The sequence below is a fragment of the Hemiscyllium ocellatum genome, chromosome 3 (assembly GCF_020745735.1).
Source record: "Hemiscyllium ocellatum isolate sHemOce1 chromosome 3, sHemOce1.pat.X.cur, whole genome shotgun sequence".
NCBI classification, from domain to species: domain Eukaryota; kingdom Metazoa; phylum Chordata; class Chondrichthyes; order Orectolobiformes; family Hemiscylliidae; genus Hemiscyllium; species Hemiscyllium ocellatum.
Genome location: NC_083403.1, coordinates 14,883,429 through 14,909,387, shown reverse-complemented (window position 1 = coordinate 14,909,387; position 25,959 = coordinate 14,883,429). Strand labels below are relative to the sequence as shown.

The 25,959-nt window shown below is 47.8% G+C and overlaps 1 protein-coding gene across 3 annotated transcripts in view; it reads left to right on the top strand.

Moving 5' to 3' along the window:
• The window catches only part of vegfab (vascular endothelial growth factor Ab), a 56,932-nt gene that overhangs the window by 9,614 nt on the left and 21,359 nt on the right, over nt 1-25,959 (top strand). Inside the window, exons 1-6 of one of the 3 annotated variants that reach the window (XM_060848633.1) lie at nt 4,231-4,423; nt 4,685-5,030; nt 9,103-9,142; nt 19,126-19,322; nt 22,244-22,320; nt 23,294-23,326. In XM_060848633.1, the coding sequence (XP_060704616.1) occupies nt 4,965-5,030; nt 9,103-9,142; nt 19,126-19,322; nt 22,244-22,320; nt 23,294-23,326 (413 nt within the window). In that variant the 5' untranslated portion in view covers nt 4,231-4,423; nt 4,685-4,964. Of the gene's footprint in view, nt 1-4,230; nt 5,031-9,102; nt 9,143-19,125; nt 19,323-22,243; nt 22,321-23,293; nt 23,327-25,959 lie in introns of those variants that run through there. The other 2 variants (XM_060848642.1, XM_060848650.1) reach the window with 2 other exon arrangements.

Below are 25,959 nucleotides of genomic sequence, written 5' to 3'. Positions count from 1 at the left end.
TAGAGTGAGAGACTGGGGGAGAGGGATAGATGCAGGGTCAGATACTGGGAGAGAGGGATAGGTGCAGAGTGAGTGACAGGGGAGAGGGATAGGTGCAGAGTGAGTGACAGGGGAGAGGGATAGGTGCAGGGTGAGAGACTGGGGGGAGAGGGATGGGTGCAGGGTGAGTGACAGGGGAGAGGGATAGGTGCAGGGTGAGAGACTGGGGGGAGAGGGATAGGTGCAGGGTGAGAGACTGGGGGGAGTGGGATGGGTGCAGGGTGAGGGACTGGGGGGAGAGGGATGGGTGCAGGGTGAGAGACTGGGGGGAGAGGGATGGGTGCAGGGTGAGAGACTGGGGGAGTGGTATAGGTGCAGGGTGAGAGACTGGGGGGAGAGGGATAGGTGCAGGGTGAGGGACTGGGGGGAGAGGGATAGGTGCAGGGTGAGAGACTGGGGGGAGAGGGATGGGTGCAGGGTGAGAGACTGGGGGGAGAGGGATGGGTGCAGGGTGAGAGACTGGGGGGAGAGGGATGGGTGCAGGGTGAGAGACTGGGGGGAGAGGGATAGGTGCAGGGTGAGAGACTGGGGGGAGAGGGATGGGTGCAGGGTGAGAGACTGGGGGGAGAGGGATGGGTGCAGGGTGAGAGACTGGGGGGAGTGGTATAGGTGCAGGGTGAGAGATGGAGAGGAGTATACGTGTCTCTCACTTCTTACCCCACTTTTTACTCGACAAGGAAGCAGTGTAGAGGAAGGCAGACGGGACGGGAGGCGGCTGGGGTGGGGATGTGTGAGGGGGGTGGGTTTAAGAAATCGGTTACTGTAAATAAAAGAGAATAGAACACTCATCCAACTCCAAAGGAGAGCACTCAGATTCCTGCTCTCCCGTCAGACCGCGGTATTCCTGCTGGTGAGCGGTCTGTTCCCGATGGTCCTTGAACTGAGATTGCGGCTTGCTCTCTCGGGTCTTAACTCCTCCTGGATCGGTGACTTTTCTGGGCTCCAGTCTCTCTCTCTCTCTCTCTCTCTCGAAATCCCTCTTCCTCCCATACCTCGCCCGCTGTGGAGGGAACATTGGAAGCCGCTGTCCTCTTTCCAAAGTTGGCGTGCGCGGGTTTAATTGAACAGCACGGAATGAGAAATGGACCCAGCGGGGAATTAAACTAATACGGAAAGGCCTGGCAGTTGAGAGGGGTGTAAAAGGAGTAGGGGGACAGACAGAGACTGAGTGGAAAGCGAATAAAACAGAAGGCATCGGAAGTTGGTCAAGAGGTAGCCGAGTATATTAAGAGAGAACGGAGGGAACTGGAGGGCTACCGTCCCTCTCCCGCTATTTTCCCCTGACAGTTCTAACGACAGGGTTAGAGCATTATCTGCACACAGGAAAAAGACTAAACCATACCTGCCCATCAGTCATGGTAATTCATGACAATAGAAAGTTACAGAAACATAGAGGCGAGCCGGATTATATGCATATATAATTTTATATATAGCGTGCGCATATAATTTTAGTGAGTATAATTTTATATAGCGTGCATATAGTATACAAAGTCTATATATAATTTTATATAGTGTGCATCGAATTTTATAGAGTATGTCTATAAGTATATATAGTCTGTGTGCATACAATTTTAAATGAGTATAATTTATAGTGTGTATATAATTATATAGTCTAGTGTATATAAATTTATATAGTGTGCGTATAATTTACGCTATGTATTTAATTATATATAGTCTCTGTGTATATAATTTTATATAGTGTGAGTATAATTTGATACTGTGTACATAATTATACGTATATAGTCTATATGTGTGTGTACATATATATGTAGAAACAGAAAGAGATAGGGGGAGATTAGACACAGAAAGAAAGTTCGAGAAACAGGTGACCGGTGACAATTTAAAACCAACATTATCTGACAGGGAAATATAATAGTTACATTCTCAGAGGTAGGCAAAGAAATGGTTGCAGATATAGAGGAGGGAGAAGAGAGAGAGAGAGCAAGAATATCTCTGTTTGTTTTATTAACCAGACAGGGAGGCATTGAAGAGAAAGGAATGGACAACTGTCAGGCAAGCTTCAACAGAGGTGACGATCTTAATCTCCAGAAAAGAGACTGGGAGGGGGCTAATTGAGGCCTTCAAGATTAGAAAAGGGTTTAAAATGTGGAGTAGGATGCGCAGACCGAGGGCCATAGGAGCAAGAAAAATCCAACGGGGAATTCTGGTGAAACGCCTTTCGGGTTCAGGTGTGGGGAGAAAGGCACTGTAGGATATACTGTTCAGGCTTTACAATCCCAGGTCCTTCCCATGTAACCAGTTGTTAGGGTTGGCAGGGCTGGGGCACTGTGAGGTGGTGCCAAGCATTAGAGAGACTCACACACACATTAGTGAAACTCACACACACACATTAGTGAGACACACATTAGAGTGACTCACACACACATTAGTGAGACTCACACACACATTAGAGAGACTCACTTACAGAAGCTTCCATTTCGAGTGTGAACTGTTACCTGTTGCTGTTAAGTACACTGTCCACCATCCATGGAGCCTGTCCCACTACATTCGAATCTTGTAATAATAACACAGGCCCTTCAAGTTTATCTTATTTCGCGTACAAAAGTGTAGCATCAATGCATTGTGCATCACCTTCACTACATTAAATGACACTTAACCCTCCCCACATCCCAGAAACCTGAACCCAATGGATTTTTTTTTCAAATTTCCACCCTTGCTCTTGTATTTTCAATACCAACTCTCCTTGTTAATCCACGGAATTAGGTTTCACTCTGTGTCTAAATGTTTTCTCCAGTAATTAAAGGATCTGAGTTGTTATCCATGTCTGAGAACAAAACCGTAAGTTGAACAAAATCAAGAATGGTTCTGGGAACGCTTCCCACTGGGCCCTTAACGGATACACTGTAAAGGAGAGTCCCTCGCTTGATTTTGGTTTCAGAGGTGCTTAGTAAAGGGTCACTTGATGCACTGAGTTTTTCCACAATGAAAGATGTTGCCAACCTCAGAGTGAGAGGTTGAGAGAGTTGGGTGGGTTAAAAATTGTTTAAAAATGTGGTGTCAGTCAGATAAGCTGTCTTCATTTAAGGTCAGTAGATAAGGTTGGGAGGCAATCGCCCAGACCATAAGAGGAGCCCCTGATTGAAGGTCGATTGGTAGCCGGGACTGGATGGGATTCACCTCAGGATGCTCAGGGTATAAATTCTGGAAACCCAGCCCAACGTTCACCAGTCCTGCTCAGCTGCCGAGGGACTGTAAGAATCACAAATCTCTTATTTCCTCAGGAGAGATTCTGAGGAAGGGTCACTTGTCCTGAAACATTACCTCTGCTTTCTCTCCACAGATGCTGCCAGACCTGCTGAGCTTTCCCAGAAACTTCTGGGGGCGGGGGGGGGGGGGGGGGGGGTGTTGTGTGTGTTTGATGTCCAGATTATTGAGAGGGGAGCTGAATGCAAAAATAGGAGATAATGCTTCAAAGGACTGGTGAAACTCCATCTGGAGTCTTACTTACAGTCCTGGTCACTGTGCTGAGGTGACAATGTTAATACATTGGAAGCAGTTCAGAGGAGATTGCCTTACGCGGAAAGCCTAAGTCTGTATCCTCTGGAGCTTAGACAAGTCAAAGATGACTTAGTTGAAAAAGGTAAGACCCTGAGGGAACTTGACCAGTTTGAAAGCATGTTTTTCTTGTGGAAGAATCTCGAACCAGGGGCAGAGTTGTGGGTCTGTGGAATCTCGTCCTCAAAAAGGACAGAAAACATTTACACACTTTAAGGGAGAGCTCGATCGATGACCAAAGGAAGGCGTGAAAGATTATCTGGGGAAATGCTGGACTGTAGTATTGAGATTAAGAATCAGATCAGCCATGGATTTAGGAAATGCTAGAATAAATTCGAAGGGCCGAGTGACTTTATCCAGTTGGCATGTCTCTCAGTCTCTCTCTCTGCCTCTCTCTCAACCCCAGATAATGTTCCCATCAGGAATTACCGAAGCACGGATGAAACCCAGGTAGGGGGCAAAACTAGAGACAGAATGAGAGAGAGTTCAAAAAAATGGTTGTTCTTTCCTTTTCGCACAGAAAACTTAGCTTTTTTTAGAAGAATTTTTAGAGGGGTGGATATACAGTGCATTACGGTTTGTAAACGCCCCTTCGGCGAGTCATCACACTCAGAGCCAGTGAGAGTGAGTTAAGAGAAGTTAACCCGAGCAATCTGCACCAGACGCTGTGTTCTCACAAGGCGTGTGCTATCAGAGTACCAACCAGCACTTCCTTCACTCTGTTGGCTGTCATTCTATAAATACATATACAGATTTATTTTTTTGTATGTAGGTCTGGATAAAAGCTTTTTAATCCCCATTTTCCAAATTCTGCGCTGGATTTGTGTTGGAGTCTCAAGTGCATCGACATCCTGGATTTGAAATTTCGGTGATAGACACATTTATATTTAGAGAGAATTTTTTTTTGTTGTGTGTGTCTGAAGACAAGTTGGGCTTCAAGCAACTCTCTCTCTCTCTCTCTCTCTCCTTCCCCTCCTCCCTCCCAACTCCAACACCACCTTCGGTCGCCAGCAGCTGTTTGAGACGGATCCATTCTGTCTGTCTGTCTGTGTGTGAGTGTGAGTGAGTGAGAGAGAGAGAGAGAGAGAGGAAGGTCTCCGCCGAGCGAACTTGGGTCTTTTTTTTGCAGCTGGTTCGGGCGAGGATCTGAAGTCTGTTCGCCCCGTGGAAGGAGAGGGAGAGGGGGCACCGAGGAGTGGACAGCCCGCAAGGCGAGAGAGAGCGAGCGAAGAGAGAAAATTCATGCTTTATTCACATTCGGGGGATGTTACAGTGAAACCAGTGGATTGACGGCGAGAGATCTCCTTCAACTTTCTTTTTTTTGTAATTGACGACAGTAGAAGTTTTTTTTGGGGGTCTCTCGGCCCTTCGCCTGATTTCTGTTGGGATACAATATTTAAACCAGCAACATGAAATCGTTTCTAAACTTGATCAACTGTTTTCTAGTCACCCTGCTGTACGTTGACAGTACGAAGGTAAGCCATCTCTCTCTCTCTGTGTCTCTCTGTAGCTGATTTGATAATAAAACATTACTCACTGCGGAGTGAAAGCGGTTCGTTCCCACATGTGTTAGATGTACAGCCGGCCGTGACACCGGCTGGGGGGAAACCCACAGCTAGGCACAAGATTGAAGCGTTTTCACTTTTCATTTTACTTTCCCTCTCGTTTGCTCATCCCTTCCGTCTCTCTCCTTCCCTCTCTCCGGCTCTGCTTATCCTCTCTCTCTCTCTCTGTCCGGCCACTGTTCACTTCCATATCTATCTCTCTACTCACCACCTTACTCTCTCTCCAAACTCTCCTCTCTCTCCCTCTTTGCAAGCCTCTCTCTAGTTCTCTCTAATTCCGCCTCCCCACCCCCCTTTCCAAGCTCCTCTCTGTCCCTCCTCCCATGTCTCTCTCTTTTTCCAAGTCCCTATCCGTCTTTCGAAGACTCGGTCTCCCGCTCTCCCTCAAAGTCCCTCTTCCCCAGTCTGTCTGTCTCTGTTCCACTCTGCACACATGAACACACACACAGCCACACACACACACACCAGGCACGCACACATATGCAGACACACTCAGATACACACGGACATATATATATACACACTCAGACACAGTCACACACACGCACAGAGACACGAACACACACAGACACATACACAGATGCAGACAGACACAGATACAGACACAGATACAGCCACAGACACACACATGTAGAGACACAGACACACATAGATACAGATACACACAGATACAGACAGACACACACAGATATACACACACAGATACAGACACACACATGTAGAGACACAGATACACACACAGCCACAGACACACATGTAGACACACAGACACACACATGTAGAGACACACACACAGACACACACACATGTAGAGACACAGACACACACAGATACACACACACACAGACACAGACACACACATGTAGAGACACACACAGACACACACATGTAGAGACAGACACACACATGTAGAGACACACACAGATACACACACAGACACAGACACACACATGTAGAGACACACACAGATACACACACACAGACACACAGACACACACATGTAGAGACACACACAGATACACACACACAGACACACACATGTAGAGACACACACACAGACACACACATGTAGACACACACACACATGTAGACACACACACACACATGTAGACACACACATGTAGAGACACACACAGATACACACACACACAGACACACACAGATACACACACACACACACAGACACACACATGTAGAGACACACACACACAGAGGAAGCAGAGGGTAGATGTGAGGCCGTTTTTCCTTTGCGGTTTTCGGGTGAAAGAAGGGAGCCCTTGGGGAGGAATTGGGATTGTTCTCTTTATATTGCTGTCTAACCCAATCCTCCCTCCCTCACCTCCCCTCGGCTGGAAACCAGGTGCGAGTTTGACGCCTTTTCGCGAGTTGTGACCAACTTTGAAGGGGCGAGCAGTCTGGAGAGCCTGCCCAGGGAGAGGGCTGGAGCAGTCAGCTCAGCTCCCCACCCCCGCTCCCTGCAGCAGCTGCCCGGGCAGCTCAGGAGCTGGCTCTGCGCACCCTCTCCCTCCCAGGGAGAGAGAAAGCCGGCCAGACATTCCCAGAGATCTCGCGGCTTTCCAGCGAGGAGGAACTCCACCGGCCGCTTCGCACCACAGCCCGGTGCCTGGTCTGACTGTTCATATCCCCACAGAGCGGGCACTTCCCCAGCCCCAAGCTCCAGACAGACAGGGCCAGAGGGAGGGAGGGAGACTTCAACACACACACACACAGAGTCTCCCTCACTCACTCATACACACACACACTGTCCCCCATCACATACATACTCACTCACACTGTTCCCCTCATTCACTCACTCATACAAGGGAGGGAGGGAGACCTCAACACACACAGTCTCCCTCACTCACTCACTCACTCATACTCACACACTTTTCCTTACTCACTCACACACCCTCACTGTTCCCCCCTCACACACACTCACTGTCCCCCTCACACACACTCACTGTCCCCCTCACACACACACACACATTCACCCTTACTCACTCATACACACACTCACTCACGTACACACTCACTGACTCCCTCATTTACACACACGCTCACATTCACACTCACTGTCCCGCTCACTCACACACATTCACACACCTTCACTTCCCCTTCACAACACACAGTCACCGTCTCCCTCACACACTCACTGTCCCCCTCACTCTCACACACTCACACACAAACTTACTGTCTCCCTCATTTACACACATACACCCTCACTGTTCCCCCCCCCCACACACACTGTCTCCCTCACACCCTCATTCAGTGTGTCCCGCACTCAATATCTCTCCCTCACTCGATGTCTCCTCTCTCTTACACACACTCATCCCCACACACACACTCCCTCACTTACTGTCTCTCCCTCACACTCACTCATTGTCTCCCTATCTCTTACCACACATTCACAGGCACTCATCATCTCCCTCGTTCACACTCAATCTCTGCCTCACTCGCACGCACTGTCTCCCTCACACATTCACCCAGACATAGTCACTCTCAAATACCCTCCTTCACTCATTGTCTCCCCTCTCTTACACACACTCACCCTCACTGTCTCACTCACACACACAGTCTCCTCTTACAGACACACAACCTCAAACACTGTCTCATTCTCTTACATATGCACTGAGTGCATCCCTTACACACACACACACACACACAATCACCCCTCACACTCTCATGCACACAGTCACATAGTCTCTTGCACACACTGTCATACACACAGTCTCACTCACACACACTGTTATACACACATATAGTCTCACACACACACTGTTATACGCATACAATCTCACAGTCACACACACTGTCAAACACACACTAAGTCTCCCCCTCACGCACTGCTATACACACAGTCTCCCCCTCACACGTAATGTCATACACACAGTCTCTCTCACACACAGCCTCGCATTTTCTCTCTCTCTCAAACACACACACACTGTCTCACCCTCCAATTTGCAGTCTCTCACGCAGGCTCTCACCCAGACTCACTACGCCTCTGTCTTTCACACACACACACACACACAGAGTATACGCTGTACACTGTCCTAGAGATTCACAGGAGAGTAAGCAAACTCTTCCAGAACTGGGCAGTCCATCAGGACCTGTGGCCTGTTGTTTCTCCCTAATCCGGTTCTCCTGATCCCTCTGCATCGTCCTACCTGGTTCCCCCTTCCATCCAGCCCTTCCCATCTCTCTGCCTTACCCTCTCCTCCTACAGCCCCCTCCAATTTTGCCCTCACTTTATCCCCTGTGCCGCTTGCAGCTGCGGGGCTTTGGCTGGGGGACCGAAAAGAGACGGCGGGAGGTGGGGAGGGGGCGCCCTGAAAGCAGAACTCAAAGAGACCGTGCAGGACTGACTCAGTCCTCACCGTGTCCCGGACACTCCCAGCCCAGAGCCTGCCGGATTATCTGGAGCAGGTGCCCAGAAGGGTTCAGACTCCCCACCCACCTCCTCCCCCCCGGACAACCCAGAGTCCCGTCCCCACCCCCCTTGCTTTGCAGAAACTCTCTGTGTACAGGAGCCGGTCTTGAGTAACACTCTGTGTGTGTGTGTGGTGTGTAAAAGTGGAGCCAGAAAGGTCGGATTTCAAAATAAATAAACATTGCCGGTCCCATTTTGACCCGCAGGAGGCCATAGCTCTCCCTCCCTCCCAATTTATGGTCAGAAACGTGTGTTTCAATGGGTTTTTTTGCGGGAGGGGTAGTATCGACGGGCCGAGTGGCTTCCCTTCCTTTCAAAATAGTTTAAAATGACACCCCGGGTCTGAAGATTAAACACTTTTTTAAAAACAAAACAATTGTATCTACCTGTTAGCTCGTTGAGCTAATGATAGACTGAGCCAATTTGTTGTAAAATTAATATATACCTTTGTTGTAGTTGTTTAATAACTATTTCTAATCTGACCCTCTTTCTTTCCTCCTCCTCCTCCTCCCCCCTGGGTGATATATTTGTTTACTCCGGTCGTTGGCTGTGTAGATGGCGCACATCCCGAACGAAAGAGCTCTCAAGAGCGAAGGTAAATGAACCTGTAACTCGAGCGACTTGCAAACCCGGCTGTTCCGAGCCCGTGTTCCGCCCGGGATGAGACTTTTCATTGTAGACCTGCCCCGGCTCCCCGAGCGCAGGCTTAGATTGCCATCTCCTGGTCACAGGCAGCAGTGCAGCCGACTGCCTGCTGCACCTCCTCCCCTAGCCCCCACCTCCACACATACACACACAAACTGGGGTCTGCCTGGCACTGGTAGTGGTGGAGGGAGGTGGGAGTGAACCAAATCCTCTCCATTTCCTCCTGGCAGCCCCGTTTGCCAATGCGAACCTTCCTCTCCCTCTGAAGGGTACAGGCTCCATCTATACTCCCCACTGCCTTGGAAAAGAAATCAAACACCCCCTCCTCTCCCAGTTAAACCCTCTTCCACCGGACAGGAGATATGAAAGTTTTTGAATCACAGCATCCGCAGATCTTTCAATGTTTATAAAAATTTGAAGTTAAAAATCACACAACACCAGCACTGGCTTTCGGAGCGCTGCTCCTTCATCAGGTGGAGCTCTGAAAGCTAGTGCTTCCAAATAAACCTGTTGGAGTCTAACCTGGTGTTGTGTGAGTTTTAACTTGGTACACCCCAGTCCAACACTGGCATCTCCAAATCATGAAAGTTTGAATGCACGTACTGACAGATTCAAGAACAGCTTCTTCCCTGCTATTAACAAACTTTTGGACAGACCTCTCAAATGTTAATTCTGAACTCCTCTCTCTCTCTCTCTCTCTCTCTCTGCACCTTCTCTGCAGCTGTAACACTGTATTCTGCACTCTGTCCTGCTACCCTGATGTGCTGTGTATCAGTCTGTACAGTACCCGAAACAACACTTCTCACTGAATCCCGGTTCACGTGACAACAGTAAATCAATTGGTCAAATATTTGCCATTAACCCTGTGCATGGCACATTGAATTGTGCGTCGGTGCAAGTCCATTTCCATGGGGCCTGGCCAATGTTCTTGTTGCCACCTCTAATTGCCCTTGAACAGAGTGGCCTGTTCAGGTTAAACGTCAAAAACACTGATACGGACACTGGCAGACTCCCCCTCCTGAAATAAAACAAAGAACTGTGGAATACTGGATATCTGGAACAAAAAGTAGAAACTGCTGGAGAAACTCAGCAGGTCTGGCAGCATGTGAGGAGAGAAAGCAGGGTTAACGTTTTGGTTCTGCTGACTTGAGAGGATTTGAAATGTAAACTCTGCTCTCTTCCCGCAGAGCTGTCAGACCTGCTGAGTTTCTCCAGCAACTTCAGTGTTGATTTCAGATTCTGTTCCTTAATGGGCTTTGCTAACATGGTGGCACGGTGGCTCAGTGGTTAGCATTGCTGCCTCACAGCACCAGGGTCCCAGGTTCATTTCCAGCCTCGGGCAACTGTGTGAAGTTTGCACGTTCTCCCTGTGGTCTGCTCTGGTTTCCTCCCACAGTCCAATGACGTGCAGGTCAGGTGAATTGGCCATGCTAAATTGCCCTGTAGTGTTAGGTGCATTGGTCAGAGGGACATGGGTTACTCCTCAGTGGACTTGTTGGGCTAAAGGGCCTGTTTCCGCACTGTAGGGAATCTATTCTAGCACCTGATCAAGTAGCTGTCATAATTACTAAAGCTGACCTTCCAATTCCAAACTTATTAATTTAATTTAAACTGCTGCCACCTCCCCCGCACCCCATCCCCCATAAAGCAGTTATTGGGCAATTAAAACCTAGGACCCCAGATTACAAAGTCACTATTATTACCATTACGTCACCATCTGCTCTAGCACTAATTGTAATATCAGGACAAACTTTGGGCTCTGCACTTTGGAGTGAATGACAGGGGGTGCTGGAGGAGATTGGTCGGCAGCATTGCTAGTAGTGTAGGAGGTGCAACTGGAACAGCGCACCATCAAGGTTCAGCAGAGTTTAATCAAGGTATTTGAATTTGAGAGACTTGGATTGGCTACATAAAGAGAAACTGTTTCCACTGGCATTACAAGGTCAGCTGGTGTGAAAAGCTGACTCCTGCTTACACTGGATTTTCCAGAACATTGGTCCCATGTGACTTCAGTGATCTCTGGACCTGGAATCATCAGGGCTCTGTCTTTGCATCCGTGTCAATCCCTTTTAGTCTGCAGCCGACTAGCTCGGCATTAGGATTCAGTTTGAGATTCAGTGCTGGGGTATTTGCTGATCGATACAGGCATTGCTAGCTGTTGAGGCAGAGTTATTAAACAGGTATTGATAACTGTACGGGGACAGCTGTTGGACAGGCACTAATATGAATACAGGCATCAATATTAGACAAGTACTGATAGAGGCTTTCATTACTACAGACATCATTATATGCAACAAGTGCTGATGTTTGTGCAGGTACCTATAAAGACACAAATAGAAACATAGGCTTGATCCTTGTACAGGTAAAGATACTGATACAGATATCTATAGAGCCAGCTTCTGATCAAATTTGAAACTAAACCTTACAATTGTTATGTTTGTCTTTCTACTCACACATTCGGAATCAGGGACTGTGACACTGTGCAAATATAGTGATAATCAACGTATCTAGATTTCTTTATTTTAACACAATTTATAGAATGTCACCTCAGCTTCTAACAGGTTCTTGCACCATTGTTTTATTCTCCAGTTTCTTTAAGAGTTGCGAGAAATGATCTTGTATACTGGGGATATAAACTAGAAAGGATTCCTTGTAGAGGGAGGAGACTTGTGAATGCCTTCATCTCAAGCTCTACCTTATAACCTCAGAGTACCTCCCTGTAGTCAGTCATCTAGAGAGGGATTGGATGTGATGTGTGTTTACTTTGAGCAGTAGAATGACTGTTTCTTGTTTGATGCAGTATTTCATAGACTGATAGAGTCATACGGTTAGGAAACAGACCCTTCAGTCCAACCGGCCATGTTCCCAAACTAAACTAGTCCCAGCTGCTTGACCCTTATCCCTCTAAACCTTTCCTTTTCATGAACTTATACAAATGTTTTTTAAACTCTGTAACTGTACACGCACCCACCTCTTCCTCTGGAAGTTCATTCCACACGTGAGCCATCCTCTGTGTTAAAAAAAAGTTGTCCCTTTTTAAATCTCTCTCCTCTCACCTTACACATATACCACCTGGTCTTGAAATTCCATACCCTAGAGAAAAGACACTCGCCATTCAGCTTATCTAGGCCTCACATGGTTTTATAAGGTCACCCCTCAGCCTCTTGCGCTCCAGTGAAAAAAGTCCCACCCTATCCAGCCTCACCCTAAAACTCGGCCCTTCCATCCCTGGCAGCCCAGAGGTGAGAACGTTGTCTGGCAATGGTGGCCAACTCTTGTGGAAACGATGAGGTTGCGTGGGGAGCGGTGAGGTGTGTGTGGCGAGGATTGTCAGTGAGTGTGATAGTGGAGGGGAGGGGCGAGAGGGGTGGATAGTTTCTGGAGACCGAACTGACCTTTATATCTCCAAATCTCAGCCGGTGTGAACCATGGTCCACTGTCAGCTGCCACTGACAGGAACTTTTTTACGTCCTTGGAAATGGCACACAATCTTCCCTCTATCAATTCTTCACTTCAGAGGCACGTCATTTATTGGGCCTGAGCAGCAATTTGGAATGTCTGATGACCATGAAAGGCGCTACAGAAATGTAAATCCTTTCCTTCTGCTCCCTGGCTCTGAGAGTGGGGAGCTAAACAACGAGAGGGGTTCCTGACTGCAAATTGGATGGTATTGGTCACAAGTCCAGGAGAATAATCACAGTATGGAAACGGGCCCTTCGGCCCAACAAGTCCACATTGACCCTCCGAAGAGTAACCCACCCAGACCCATGCACGGTGGTTCAGTGGTTAGCATTGCTGCCTCACAGCGCTAAGGATCTGGGTTCAATTCCCGCCTCAGGCAACTGTCTGTGTGGAGTTTGCATGTTCTCCCCTTATCTGTGTGGGTTTCCTCCGGGTGCTCCGGTTTCCTCCCACAGTCCAACGATGTGCAGGTTAGGTGAATTGGCCTTGCTAAATTGCCCTTGGTGTTAGGTGCATTAGTCAGAGGGAAATGGGTCTGGCTGGGTTGCTCTTCGGCGGGTCGGTGTGGACTTGTTGGGCTGAAGGGCCTGTTTCCACACTGTAGGGAATCTAATCTAATCTAATCAATACTCAAAGAACCCAAAATGCCAGTAAGATTGATAACCCGGACAGGAATAAGAGTCCTGATTACACATGTCCCCATCCTGAAAGAAGTTGCCCCACGTCAGTTTGAGAATGACTTTGCTAATTCCCACACTAATGAGAGTGGGTCTGAGAGTGGTTTCGCAATGCCTTATTAATGTAATGTTATCTATATTGCTCCACACCCCACCACAGATTGGGGTGGGCTTGGTTTCAACAGTGGGAGAGGGGAGGGGGACATGGGGGGGCTTGGGGGTGGTGGTTGCTGGTGGTTATGAGACAGAGAGATAGTGAACTGAATAAACAGTACTGTGTACAGTTGAGAAAAAGAGAAGATAAGATACCAGAGCAGACCTGGTTTTAAAGGCCATCTTTAAAATGCAACTGAGCAGCAACAACATGAGACAAGGTCATACAGTAAAGGCATGTCCTTCACTGACCTGCCTTTTTGCTAACTTGCCGCCAGTGTCCCGCTTTAGAATGCAGCTAAATCCATCCATGTCTCTGATGGTGAAGCTTTCATGACTGCAATTTATGTTCCAAATCATTGTCTACTACTCCCTTTCTAAAATGTAACTTTATTTGGATTGTGAAATTGCAGAGAGGTGAGTGTTGGTGGGGGCAGGGACGGGTGTGTGTGTGTGTGTTGTGTTGTGTGGTGTGTGTTGGAGTATAGGCGAAAGATTTTGTTTGTGTGCGGGAGACTGAGAGGGATTTTTGTCTGTGAGAGTGAGAGTGTGTAAGTGTGAAAGGGTTTGTGTGTGTCTGCGCAACTGAGGAACATTGTGTGTGTGTGAGAGAGAGAGTGAGAGATTCTGTCTGTGATTGAGAGAAGTGTGAAAGCTGCTGGTGTTCTAAAATGACATTACTGGAACAGCTGAAGGACAATACTGAAGGTCAGACACAGAATTGTAAAGGTCAGTCCCTCAATTTGGTTCAGACGGGTTCCCATCACAATGCAGCATGGTTTATCGTTCTGTAGATTTTGATCCTTCTCTCTTCTAACTTAGAGCCCCTCATTGGAACAGTCCACAGAAAATCAGGACAAATTCAGTGACTTCTTTGATGGGTGTTAGTGATGTTGTAGGAAGTGCTCTCCACTTTGAAATAGTCAAGGGGATTAAGGTGGTGAACAGGCCCTCAATTTCACCTTGCAGCTGAAACGGGGTTGCACTTCTGACAGTGCAGCTGTCCCGTGCCATGGCTCGGGCCTGTGATTGTGGGCTCAGGTATCTGAACCCCAGACTGGGGGCACCTCTCACCTCGAGCTGGCTAACATCACAGAGGCTGCATCTCACTGTGGAGTGGGGATAATCACACTCGAGGTGTGGCGAGACCTTGAAGTGGGTCTTGGAGGACATCAGGGTCTTGAGGGGAATGAGAAGGTGGTCAAGCCGGGGTTGGGGGGTGGATTCACACCCAGAACTTACTCCTGGCAAAGCAGGAAGAGTGTCGGGTACCATTCCTGATGCCATCCTATCTCCTTTACAAACCCTCTGCCCCCACACCCCAACTCCACCATGTTGGTACCAAGTGTTCCTTGCCTCGGGAGACTGTCCTGAGGTGTCGCTTTCTCTCACACATGCGCGCACACACACGCACACTCATGCACACGTATAGTCATAATCTACACTGGTCCCACTTTCCTGATCTAGGCCCCTAGCCTCATCTGTTATAACACTTCAAGTGTCCATCCAAACACCTTTTTTTTTAACACATTCTGAAGTTTCTTGCATAAATATTCCAGACTCCCACCCCCCTCTGGGTGAAAAATACATTCCCTCTAATCCCCTGTAATTGTACCCCCTGCTTATTTACCCTTTACCTCAGGGGAACAATTACTTTCCATCCACCCTGTCCATGCCCCTCATAATGTTATACCCCTCATGCAGGTGCCCTCTCTCAAACTTCTCTGCTCCATAGATAACACCCCGAGATTATTATAACCTAGTATCTCTCCATCACTGAAATGCTCCATCCCAGGCAACATCCCGGTGAATATCCTCTGCATCCCCTCCAGTATAATCACATCCTTCCTACAGTGACGGGCCTAGCTCAACACACAGTACTCCAGCTGGGGCCTAATATCCCTGCTTTTATAATCTCTGCCTCGGCTGATAAAGGTGAGGGTCCTGTATGCCTTCCCCACCACCACCTTATAAACCTGCGGCCTTCAGGGATCTGTGGGCAAGCAACCCTTGTGTTGCGTTTGACGTCTCACCTGGATGATGTCAAAGGAAGGAGCAGATGTTGCCATGGATACTGCGAACACCCGAGTTTTCGAGCCGCTGAGAGTCAGAACTGAGCAAACAAAAAAACGAGGAGCCCAGTTTTCCCAATTACCATCAGTCACGACACGCCAAACCGTAGATCGATGACTTTGAAACTCAGTAACCACCGTGGTCTACATTGTTTGCTCTTAGTCGAATTTGCCGCTGAGGATAGTGGTGGTGAGAGGTGGTCAGAGAGTCTGTGACCTTAGAGGACTGGACAGGATAGATGCTGATACATGTTTTCCTCTCTTGGAAGAACACAGTTAGAGATGAAGGAGCAGGGTGTTGGTTCTTGGGGATGAGAAGGGTTAATAAACAAAGAGAGACATGGATGGGATAAGTGTGGAGGGTTATGGACCAAACACAGGTGAAGGGGACTAGTTCAAATTGTGAAAACTGGGCAGCGTAAGCAGGTTGGGCCAAAGGGCCTGTTTCCCTGGTGTGGACCTCATTGACTGAGGGGCAGTCTCTTCACTCAAAGGGTTGTGAGGCTGTGGAATTCTTTACCTCCCTCCCCAGAGGCCAGGGGATGCTCTGTCTTTGAGTTTGAGAGAATCGGTTGAATTTTGTACTGTCTGGGAAGGTGTGGGGAGTAGGTGGACAAATGGCGTTGATGTTGGGGGGTAGGTGGGAGAGGGGGGGGGGCGCAGTCTTGTATTTGTTAAACACAGCTGGCATCTAGAGGGCCCATATAGTCTTTCTTCTGCTCTCCTTCGGCCTTTTAGCCAATGGATCACAAAGACTATTGTCGATGTTTTCTCGTCAACCTTCTCAGAGAGATGTCTGGAGAAGGTGGGATTTGAACATGGGCCTAACAGCTCAGAGGCAGGCGACACCATCACAAGGGTCCCCTTCGAGGTTATTGTGTGCTCAAATAATAGATCTGTGTTCTTAATGTGTCTCTCACAACATCAGGGTACAATTCAGCAGCCATTTGTGTTGGGTTACTAATGAGACGGCACTGGGTTAAAACATCGAGTCAGGCTCAGGAAAAGACTTTCCTTTTTTTCTCTTCATTGTGCTTAGTTTGACCATTCCACAGCCCTGCAACACTCTCATTCCACCCCCCCCCCCACCCCCTCACAATAAAGATAAGAGGCTGTTTGTAATTGCGGGTCTGACCTCAGGCAGTAGGACCCACTCCCTTGACAGAGGGCTGACAGTCTGTGAGCTGACACAAGCCAAATTAAACCATTTCGTTATCGGGTTAATCAACATTCTTATCATCCACGCGACTCCGTATAATCTACGCTAACACACTGAGCGCTGTCTCCAGGCAAACAGAAGCACAGTGCAGACAGACGGTTTCCTCAACCACGGCCCAATGGTGGTGACAGGAATCGTCAACGTAGTGCGCTACATGGCAGAGCTTGGCAAATCCGCAACCACTCCAGTTTTGGGAACGACCTGTATCCCGTGGGAATGGTGTGAATTAATCCAGGGATTTGTCACCTCATGCCTTTGCACAGTTCACCCTCATGCCTCCCCCTAACATTCCCACCAACCCAGACCTTCTCCTGCTCCTGTCAATCTGACTTACACTTTGAACTGACCAAGAGTCAGTGACATCCCCCCATTCGTTCCCTTCCCTCTCGCCTCACACCACCCTCCCCCTCCCCCCATTCCTCCCCTTTCCCCCACCCCCCCCCAGTCCTGCCAATCCCCCTCACCATTCCTCCCCTTCCCTACCCCTCTTCCTCCCCTTCCCTTCCCCCACTGCCCCCTCCCCACCCCTTACTCCTTCCCTTCCCCCCACTCCACTCCTCACTCCTCCCCTTCCCCCTCCCAACTCCACCCCATTCCTCCCACTGCCCCTCCCCACTTGTCCCTTTCCCTCTCCCCAATCCTCCCTCTGTCTTCCCCCCCCCACCAATCCCGGCAACCCCACCAATGTTGGTCCAGTAAAGGAGAAGCCCCAGACCCTTAAATCCAACACCCCCGACCTCCTCTTCCCCCAATTACTCCATCCTGCACGTCCTGACCCACCAATGCAGCCCTTTGTCTCTGAGTTTGGTTTCCCAGCTCTTGATCAATGGCAATGTGCATTTATGTAGCACCTAGAAGAGGAGTGTCACGTAGCCAGGCGTCCCACAGGACGGCAGTAAAACCGGATCTGAGTTTTAATGGGGAGGCAGAGGTGGCATGAGGACACATCAGGCCCAGGGAACTGAAGCTGCTGAACGAGCGATTAAGTTCAGGAGTTGCGTAACGAGCCAGATTTTGGGCAGGAAGGTTATCTTGCGAGGACTGTGGGATGGGGACGGTTATAGGCAAGGTCACTGGGAGATTTGAAAGTGAGCTTGGGGGATTGCAACATTGTTGGGTCAGAAACCAGTCAGTGTGCTGATAAAATCAATCTTCCTCAGCTCTCGGTGCTGCGCAGTGGTTAGCACTGCTGCCTCACAGGGCCCGGGATCCGGGTTCAATTCCAGCCTCGGGTGACTGTCTGGATGGAGTTTGCACATTCTCCCCGGGTCGGCTTGGGTTTGCTCCGGTTTCCTCTCACAATCCAAAGGTGTGCAGGTTAGGTGAGTTGGCCACACTAAATTGTCTGTAGTGTTCAGGGATGTGTAGGTTAGGTGCATAAGTCAGGGGTAAATTTCGAGTAATAGGGTTGGGGAAATGGGTCTGAGTGGGATACTTTTTGGAGGGTTGGTGTGGACTTGTTGGGCCGAAGGGCCTGTTTCCACACTGTGGGGAGTCTATGATTCTCTATGAACACCTCCCTCCACTCAGACCCAACACTCTTCCCTTCCCCACCCTCAGCCACTGGGTGAATGGGTCTGAATTGAGGAGGTCGCAGGGTTTGAGGTTGAAGCCGGACTATCCCACCGGACATGCGGAGTGGGATATTGTGAATTGAGTGTGAATTGAGGCAGGCCTGTTGTTGGCTCGGTAACAGGGAAATGTTCCAAAACCAACACAGGGAAGGCTGGGGAATCTCTGCAGGTCAGGCCACATCTGTGGAAAGAAACCGAGTTAACGGTTCACATGAAATCTTCTGACATCTGTCCTACATCTATCACCCCTCAATGTAAAGCTATGTCCCTCGTGCTAATCATCACCATCTGAGGAAAAAGGCTGTCACTGTCCACTCCATCTAATCCTCTGATCATCTTGTATGTCTCTATTAAGTCACCTCTTAACCTTCTTCTCTTCACGAAAACAGCCTCCAGTCCCTCATAAGACCTTCCCTCATCATGGAGGTTCACTTGTAAGCACTAGTTTTCGGAGTGCTACTTCAGCCCATCAAGTCCACACCAATCCTCCGAAGAGCATCCCACCCAACACTATCCTTACATGACATTCCTAAAGCTTGTCCTTCCAAATAAACCTGTTGGACTGTAACCCAGTGTTGTATGATTTATAAACCTCTCTCCACAGACACTGCCAGACCCACTGAGTTCCTCCAGCATTGCGCATTTCAGCTGTGATTTTCTTGTGTGAGAGGGACACATTTCCCCACTTGATTCTGAAACCTTGTGGGGTTTGCTTCCTTTCTGTTCCAGGCCACGTTTGAGTAATCACCTTTTGCTCCTTCCTTTCTGTTTTGCAGTGATCAAGTTCATGGAGGTGTGGGACAGGAGTTTTTGCCAACCGATGGAGATCCTCGTGGATATCTTGCAGGAGTACCCAGAGGAAGTGGAGCACATCTTCAAGCCTTCTTGCGTGCTTCTGAAGAGATGCGGGGGATGCTGCAGCGATGAAGAGTTAGAGTGTGTGCCCACTGAAAAGAAAAATGTCACAATGGAGGTAAAAGCTAGTTCCAGTCCTTCGATGTAAAATGGGTCATTACAAAGGCATGATTCAGTATTGCCACTGTCACCTTCTGGTCCAGTTTTGAGCCCCTCTCCAATATTTCTTTATTCACCAGTCCATCCTTGACGCAGTCGTCCCTTGGTTGTGCTTGCCCAACAGCATTGTGGGTAATCCTACGCCACTTGGCCTGCAGCTCTACAAGAAGCCAATGACAGGGAAAGGATGATGATATATTTCCAAGTCAAGAATTGTGTGTGTTATGACGGGTATGGTGCTCTCATTACCTATGCTGTTCTTGTCCTTCAAGATGTGGGTTAGAAAAGTGGAACCTTGGTTAGATGCTGCGGTGCATCTTACCAATGCTGTTCCTGAGCGTTGGTGGTGGAGAGATTGAATTATTAAGTGAGTGGAACACCAGACTGATTCCTAGGATGACATATGGAAAGAGACTGGATCGGTTAGGACTTTATTTGGGTGGCATGGTGGCTGAGTGATTTGCACCGCTATCTCACAGGACCAGGGACCTGGATTCGGTTCCGTCCTCGGGTGACTGACTGTGTGGAGTTTGCACATTCTCCCCGTGTCTGCGTGGGTTTCCTCCAGGTACTCCTGTTCCCTCCCGCGGTGCCATTGGAATTGCGGGATTACAGGGATAGTGTAGGGTTCGATACTGTCCAGAGGATCGGTGTGGACTTGATGGGCTGAATAGCCTGTTTCCGCACAGTAGCGAGTTTAGAAGAAACCCATAAAAGGTTGCCAAGCCAAGGCAGGGGGACCAAAGGAAGGCCAATGACTGAAGAGAAACAGGAATGATGGTCTAAGGACACAGGGTCGTCCTTTAATGAGGGGTAAGGGTAATTCCTTCATTCAGAAAGTGGTAAGCCTATTGAATGCTTTGCCACGGAAAAGTGGTTGAGGCGAAAACATTGAATGCTTTCCAAAAAGGAGACGAGTGTCGTTATAGAGTCATAGAGATGTACAGCATGGAAACAGACCCTTCGGTCCAACCCGTCCATGCCGACCAGATATCCCAACCCAATCTAGTCCCATTTACCAGCACTTGGTCCATGTCCCTTAAACCCTTCTTACCCACCCAGATGCCTTTTAAATGTTGTAATTGTACCAGCTTCCACCACTTCCTCTGGCAACTCTAGGCCCAAAAATGGGATCAAAGAGCATGGGATGAAAACAAGACAAGGTGACCAAGTTAGACAACCAGCCATGATCGTATTTGAATGTTGGAGCAGGCTCGAAGGGCTGAATGGCTTCCTCTTATTAATTTTTTCTGTGTTTCTAATGGAAGAGTACAGCCCCACCCTCTCCGTCAGCATCATTGATCCCATGGGGGCAAGTCCACAGCCCCTCCGTGGTTGATGCAGTGGGTTCCGTACACTTGCAGACTTTCCCTGGGTGATGCTCACAGTGAAAGGGCCTCTGGAGCTGCAGCTGTCAATGTGACTTTAAGACTGTGGGGAAGCAATTGTAACTAGGCCTCAAGGTCAAATGCCGGTCAATTGCTACTCGCGAGGGAAAATCGTAGAATGCCAGGTGCTTGTAACTTGGGGGTGGGGGGGGTGCGGTCAGCTTGAGGACTATCTCGTCAACACCAATTAATGTCAGCACAAAATGGCTGCCCCCCTGAGCTTCCAGGTTCCAAAGTTTGACACGAGTTGTCCTTCTATATTTATAGATTTAAATATTTATTTATAAACCTCTGGACGCTCCAAAGCGCTTGACAGCCAACAAAGTGTAGTCGTGTAGAATATAGACGATGAAAGTTGATCCTTTCTCCCACTGGATGACAATAGCAGATCCATGACTGACCTTGTCTGTTTAAGACAGGACAACTTTCTCAGGTTTCTGCTCCCATGCACCAGCCTACAGCACAGCAGGAGGCCATTTGGCTATGCTAGCTTTGAGCCATTCTACTTTGTCCATTCACTAGTGAGACACAGGTGTTGCTGGCTGGCCCAGCATTCACTGCCCATCCCTAGTTGCCCCTTGAGTAGGTGGTGGTGAGCTGCCTTCTTGAATTGCTACAGTCCACCTGCTGTGGGTGGACCCACAATGCCATCACGAAGCGCTCTGCCCCACTCTTTCACTCAGACCTTTGATTTATTTTACCTTTTATCATATATATTATTATTTATTAATATTACCTCTACGTCCTTCATTCTTGGAGCACTGGTGGCACAGTGGTAGTGTCCATACCTCTGATCCTGAAGAGCCAAGTTCAAGTCCCACCTGCTCCAGAGGTGTTTAATGATTAGCAAGTACCTCCTTTGAATGGGTTGCAGGTTGTAGGAGATGAAAAGATTTCTCCCGTCTGCTCCTTTTGGCAATGACCTCAATTCTCTGTCCCCTGATGACTGAACCACTCGCTAATGGAAACATTTCTGGTTATCGACTTGTCTCTTTAATCCTGGCCACCTTGAGCAATTTACAGTGTTCCGAAGGGAGTGCTGCCAAATTTCTGTCGAACTGGTGACCCTTCTCCCTGGTGTTACATTGGAGCTAGGTCCTGGCGATACTGGTCTCTACAGCAATCAGCACTGCATTCCAACAGGAGGGAAACAACCTCTTGTAACACGGAGTCACAAATTGTCTAAAACCCTTATATTCTGCATTCTGTTCTACAACCCTGATGCACTTTGTACCATCTTCCTGTAAAGCATGCAATACAACACTTTTCACTGTATTTCGGCACATTTGACAACAATAAGTCAAACTCAAACTTTGTTCTTGAGGCTTGTGGCACAGTCATATTTATTGAATGTGTGTGTGGGAGGGGGGGAAAGAGAGAGAGACTGGGAGGAAGCAGTGCTGTGTTTATTTCAACCTTATTAATGTGGAATTATTAAGGATTTAATATTAATTCCTTAACGCATGTGTAATTCCCTTTTCTTCACGCCTAGGTAATGAAAATCAAACCTCACCAGGGGAACCATTTAAGTCAAATGAAGTTTGAGGAACACACTAAATGTGTTTGCAGGTGAGAAAGTCTTTTCATGCTTTGTCTCAGTTTGTTTTACTTGGGAAGCCCATCCTTTAGTTAAAACATTAAGCATGACTCCCTGCCCTGCTGTACACAAGTGGGCCAATTGTATGTTACCTCAAGCTATCTAGATCAATCAGGCCATTCAGCACATTACTCCAGAGCATAGAGCAGGGCAGCGGTAAAGTATATTTGCTTCTCAAACACCAATACCTGAAAGCCACCTCTTCCTGCATGTGTTTCACTGCTTTAGAGACAGCGTGAGTTAAAGCAGCGAGCAGAGTGTTATCTAATCAGTAGTGTTTCCTCATCAGTATCACGTGTAACCCACTGTATCACCAGGTCCCGGGGGGAAAGGTCAGTGTGTGACCCACTGTAACACCCAGTGCCAGGGGGGAAAGGACAGTGTGTGACCCAGTGTAATACCCAGTCCCAGGGGGGAAAGGACAGTGTGTGACCCACTGTAATACCCAGTCCCAGGGGGGAAAGGACAGTGTGTGACCCACTGTAATACCCAGTCCCGGAGGGGAAAGGACAGTGTGTGACCCACTGTAACACCCAGTCCCAGGGGGGAAAGGACAGTGTGTGACCCACTGTAACACCCAGTCCCAGGGGGGAAAGGACAGTGTGTGACCCACTGTAACACCCAGTCCCAGGGGGGAAAGGACAGTGTGTGACCCACTGTAACACCCAGTCCCAGGGAGGAAAGGACAGTGTGTGACCCACTGTAACACGCAGTGCCAGGGGGGAAAGGACAGTATGTGACCCACTGTAACACCCAGGTCACAGAGGGGAAAGAACAGTGTGTGACCCACTGTAACACCCAGTCCGAGGGGGGAAAGGACAGTGTGTGACCCACTGTAACACCCAGTCCCAAAGGGGGAAGGACAGCATGTAACAACCTACTGTAATAACCAGTTGAAATGAATATTACACATTTAATATTTGTAATGTTGTGTTTTTCCAACAGATCAAAGAAAGGTAGACGCGATGCAGCAAAAAGGTAAGAATTGTCATTGGTAGAGACCTTAGTCTGACAGATAAAGCTAACCAAAGAATCATTGGCACTCTATTTGATGGGCATATGACTTGTCTCATACTTGGAGAATCTTGGAATTTGTTTACTGTTTATTGACATTTATCTAAACAATGAGGTCAAAGATGTCTGTGAATATAACATCAGCTGACTTTGGGAATGGTATATTGGCCTTAGGCAGGATAATGCTTTCCATCGAATGTTATCAGTGTCAAACAGTGTACAATCCACCAGACTCCCAAATCTGTAAGTCCATCCTGTCATGCAAATTGGCAAGCCTCGTATTGTTTGGCTGACAATGTTTTTGGAATCAAGTAGTGTTGTTGCTTGGTGTTGTTGCTTGTGTGAGACCATGCTCTCTCACTCCCCTTGCCAGGGATTCAATGATTGAGCAGATCATTTAGAAATGAACGCAATAGACATCACTGATATCTTCCATAAGAAAGGGCTAGTGGCTCTCAATGCATTACTTATCAACATCATTTGGCTAAATTTGCTTGCTGGGAGAATAAGTAATAGCAACCCTCTATTAACGTGAGACAGTATGTTCTCCATTGTGTATTTAACAGTATAGCTAACACTTAGTTATGTTTAGCACCAGATTAGTTATTTTGCATTTGGGTCTTGGAATATTATGGGGTGAGTAATCCAAGGCAGCACACCACAATTCTCACCATGGCAGATATAGGCAGTTCACAAACAACCATATGGTTAAATCACATCATCTCTTTCAGGTGTTTGTTGCAGAATAGATTTCAATTAGGGAAACTGGGGAAGAGCTCTCATGGTCTCAGTCAGAAACACTTCCCTGAGATCCTCATCTTCCCCCCTGGGAGCACAGAGCCTCAGTCTCATGTAGGGTGCAGCGCCCTCTGACAGTGTAGCTCGGTACTGCACTGTAAAGGAACCAAAGTTGAGAGAGTCCAGCAAAAGGAGAGCAGTGGCAGAAGATCCTACTGGCAACCCAGCCTTCGTTTTTTGAATGTAGTGCATCTCAAGTTGACCTTAGCTATTGTTGGATACTTCCATCTCCAGGCAATTGCTCTTTTCCTAACCAATCAGCTCAGTCTTTTTCCTTAATGAAATAATCATGTGGAAAACAAAAGCTTCTCAGATTGATATTGCTCCAAAAGCAGCAGGAGCCTAGGAGTACTTTCTTGGGCCTCATTTATCTTTCCTTTCGGATGTGAATCCACTAGCTTTCCCTTTCTTGTTTCATGGGATGTTGGCGTTGCTGACAGAGCCATTGGTCATTGCCTGATCCTAAGTATCCATGAACTGCTAGGCCATGGCAGAGGGCAGATAAGAATCAACCACAAATCTGTTGTTCTGAAGTCACATGTAGGCCAGGCAGGGAGAGGATGGAGGATTTCCTTCCTTGTGGACACTAGCGAACCAGATAGGTTTTCGCATCCATCAATGATTGTTTCCTTGATTTGGATTGCTTGTCCATTGACATTGCCATAATGCCACCACCTCAACGATTCCTCCTTCAGTCCCCCTTGTGGCTGTTAATTATTATTTGCTTAATTACTGAACTAAATGAAGATGTTGAGGGCAACCTCTTCTCAGGTCAGGGAGATGAACTACACCCAGAAGGGTAATGTGCTGTCACTTATTCCGCCTCAGTCCCTCTGGCAATGGGTCAGAGGGAGGCTACCTGAATTCATACTGGTTGGGCCCACCTTTCCAGTTGCTTCTCCCCAGACCACACACCATTCCTCCATTCCCCCCACCCCGGACCTTTTGCTAAACTGTAGAACTATGCTCTTTTTACAGCGAGCCGAAGAGAGGGAAAAGAAAGGGTCAGAAACGAAGGAGAAAGAAAATCAGAGCGAGACAAAGCAGGCCGTATGTCAGTCTTCACTTTCCCACTCAACATTTCATGCCTGGCCTGAATAATTATCTCTGAGTTGACGATTAATTTTTTTTAAAAACGGGGGTGGGGTAATACCAATGGGGGCTGTTGGGGACTGATCAGAAATGGTGACTGGGAGAGCGAAGCTGAAAAAAATTTGGCATGAAAAATCAATTGCATTCTCCAGAAACTCTTATCAATTTTGATCTGTACAGGAGTTGGACGGTCAACCTTTGAATGTGATGGAAATCATGGATGGTTTGTGTGACTAATCATTACTAATCACGCTATGATGATGCACCCTGCTATATCTTCATGCCACTACTAACACTGATCGCTTACTAGTTCATCCCGTCTTCATTTTTTGACTTCACGTCTGACTAGTCAAGCTGAACGTTGGAAATTCTGATTCCCATTGCAATACCAATCAGAAATGCCCAAAATGCTATCACAAGGATACGTTTAGCATTAAGGCAGTGAAACGTTTAGGATTAATAATATTTCGACAGTTTGAATCAGGCTTTTTTTTCTGGAAGGGATAGTTTTTGTTCACTATTTATTGTACTTCATTATAATACCATTTTGGAGTCATTTTGCTTCTTTGCAAAACTGGCTTCCCTTTACAGGTAGTCCTCCAGATTTGGTGCCAACACTAGTTTGCTTATTTATTTATTTATCTAATTATTTATTTATTGGTAGATCCTTCTTCTGTTAGTTTCTGGCATCTACTATTTGTTTTCAC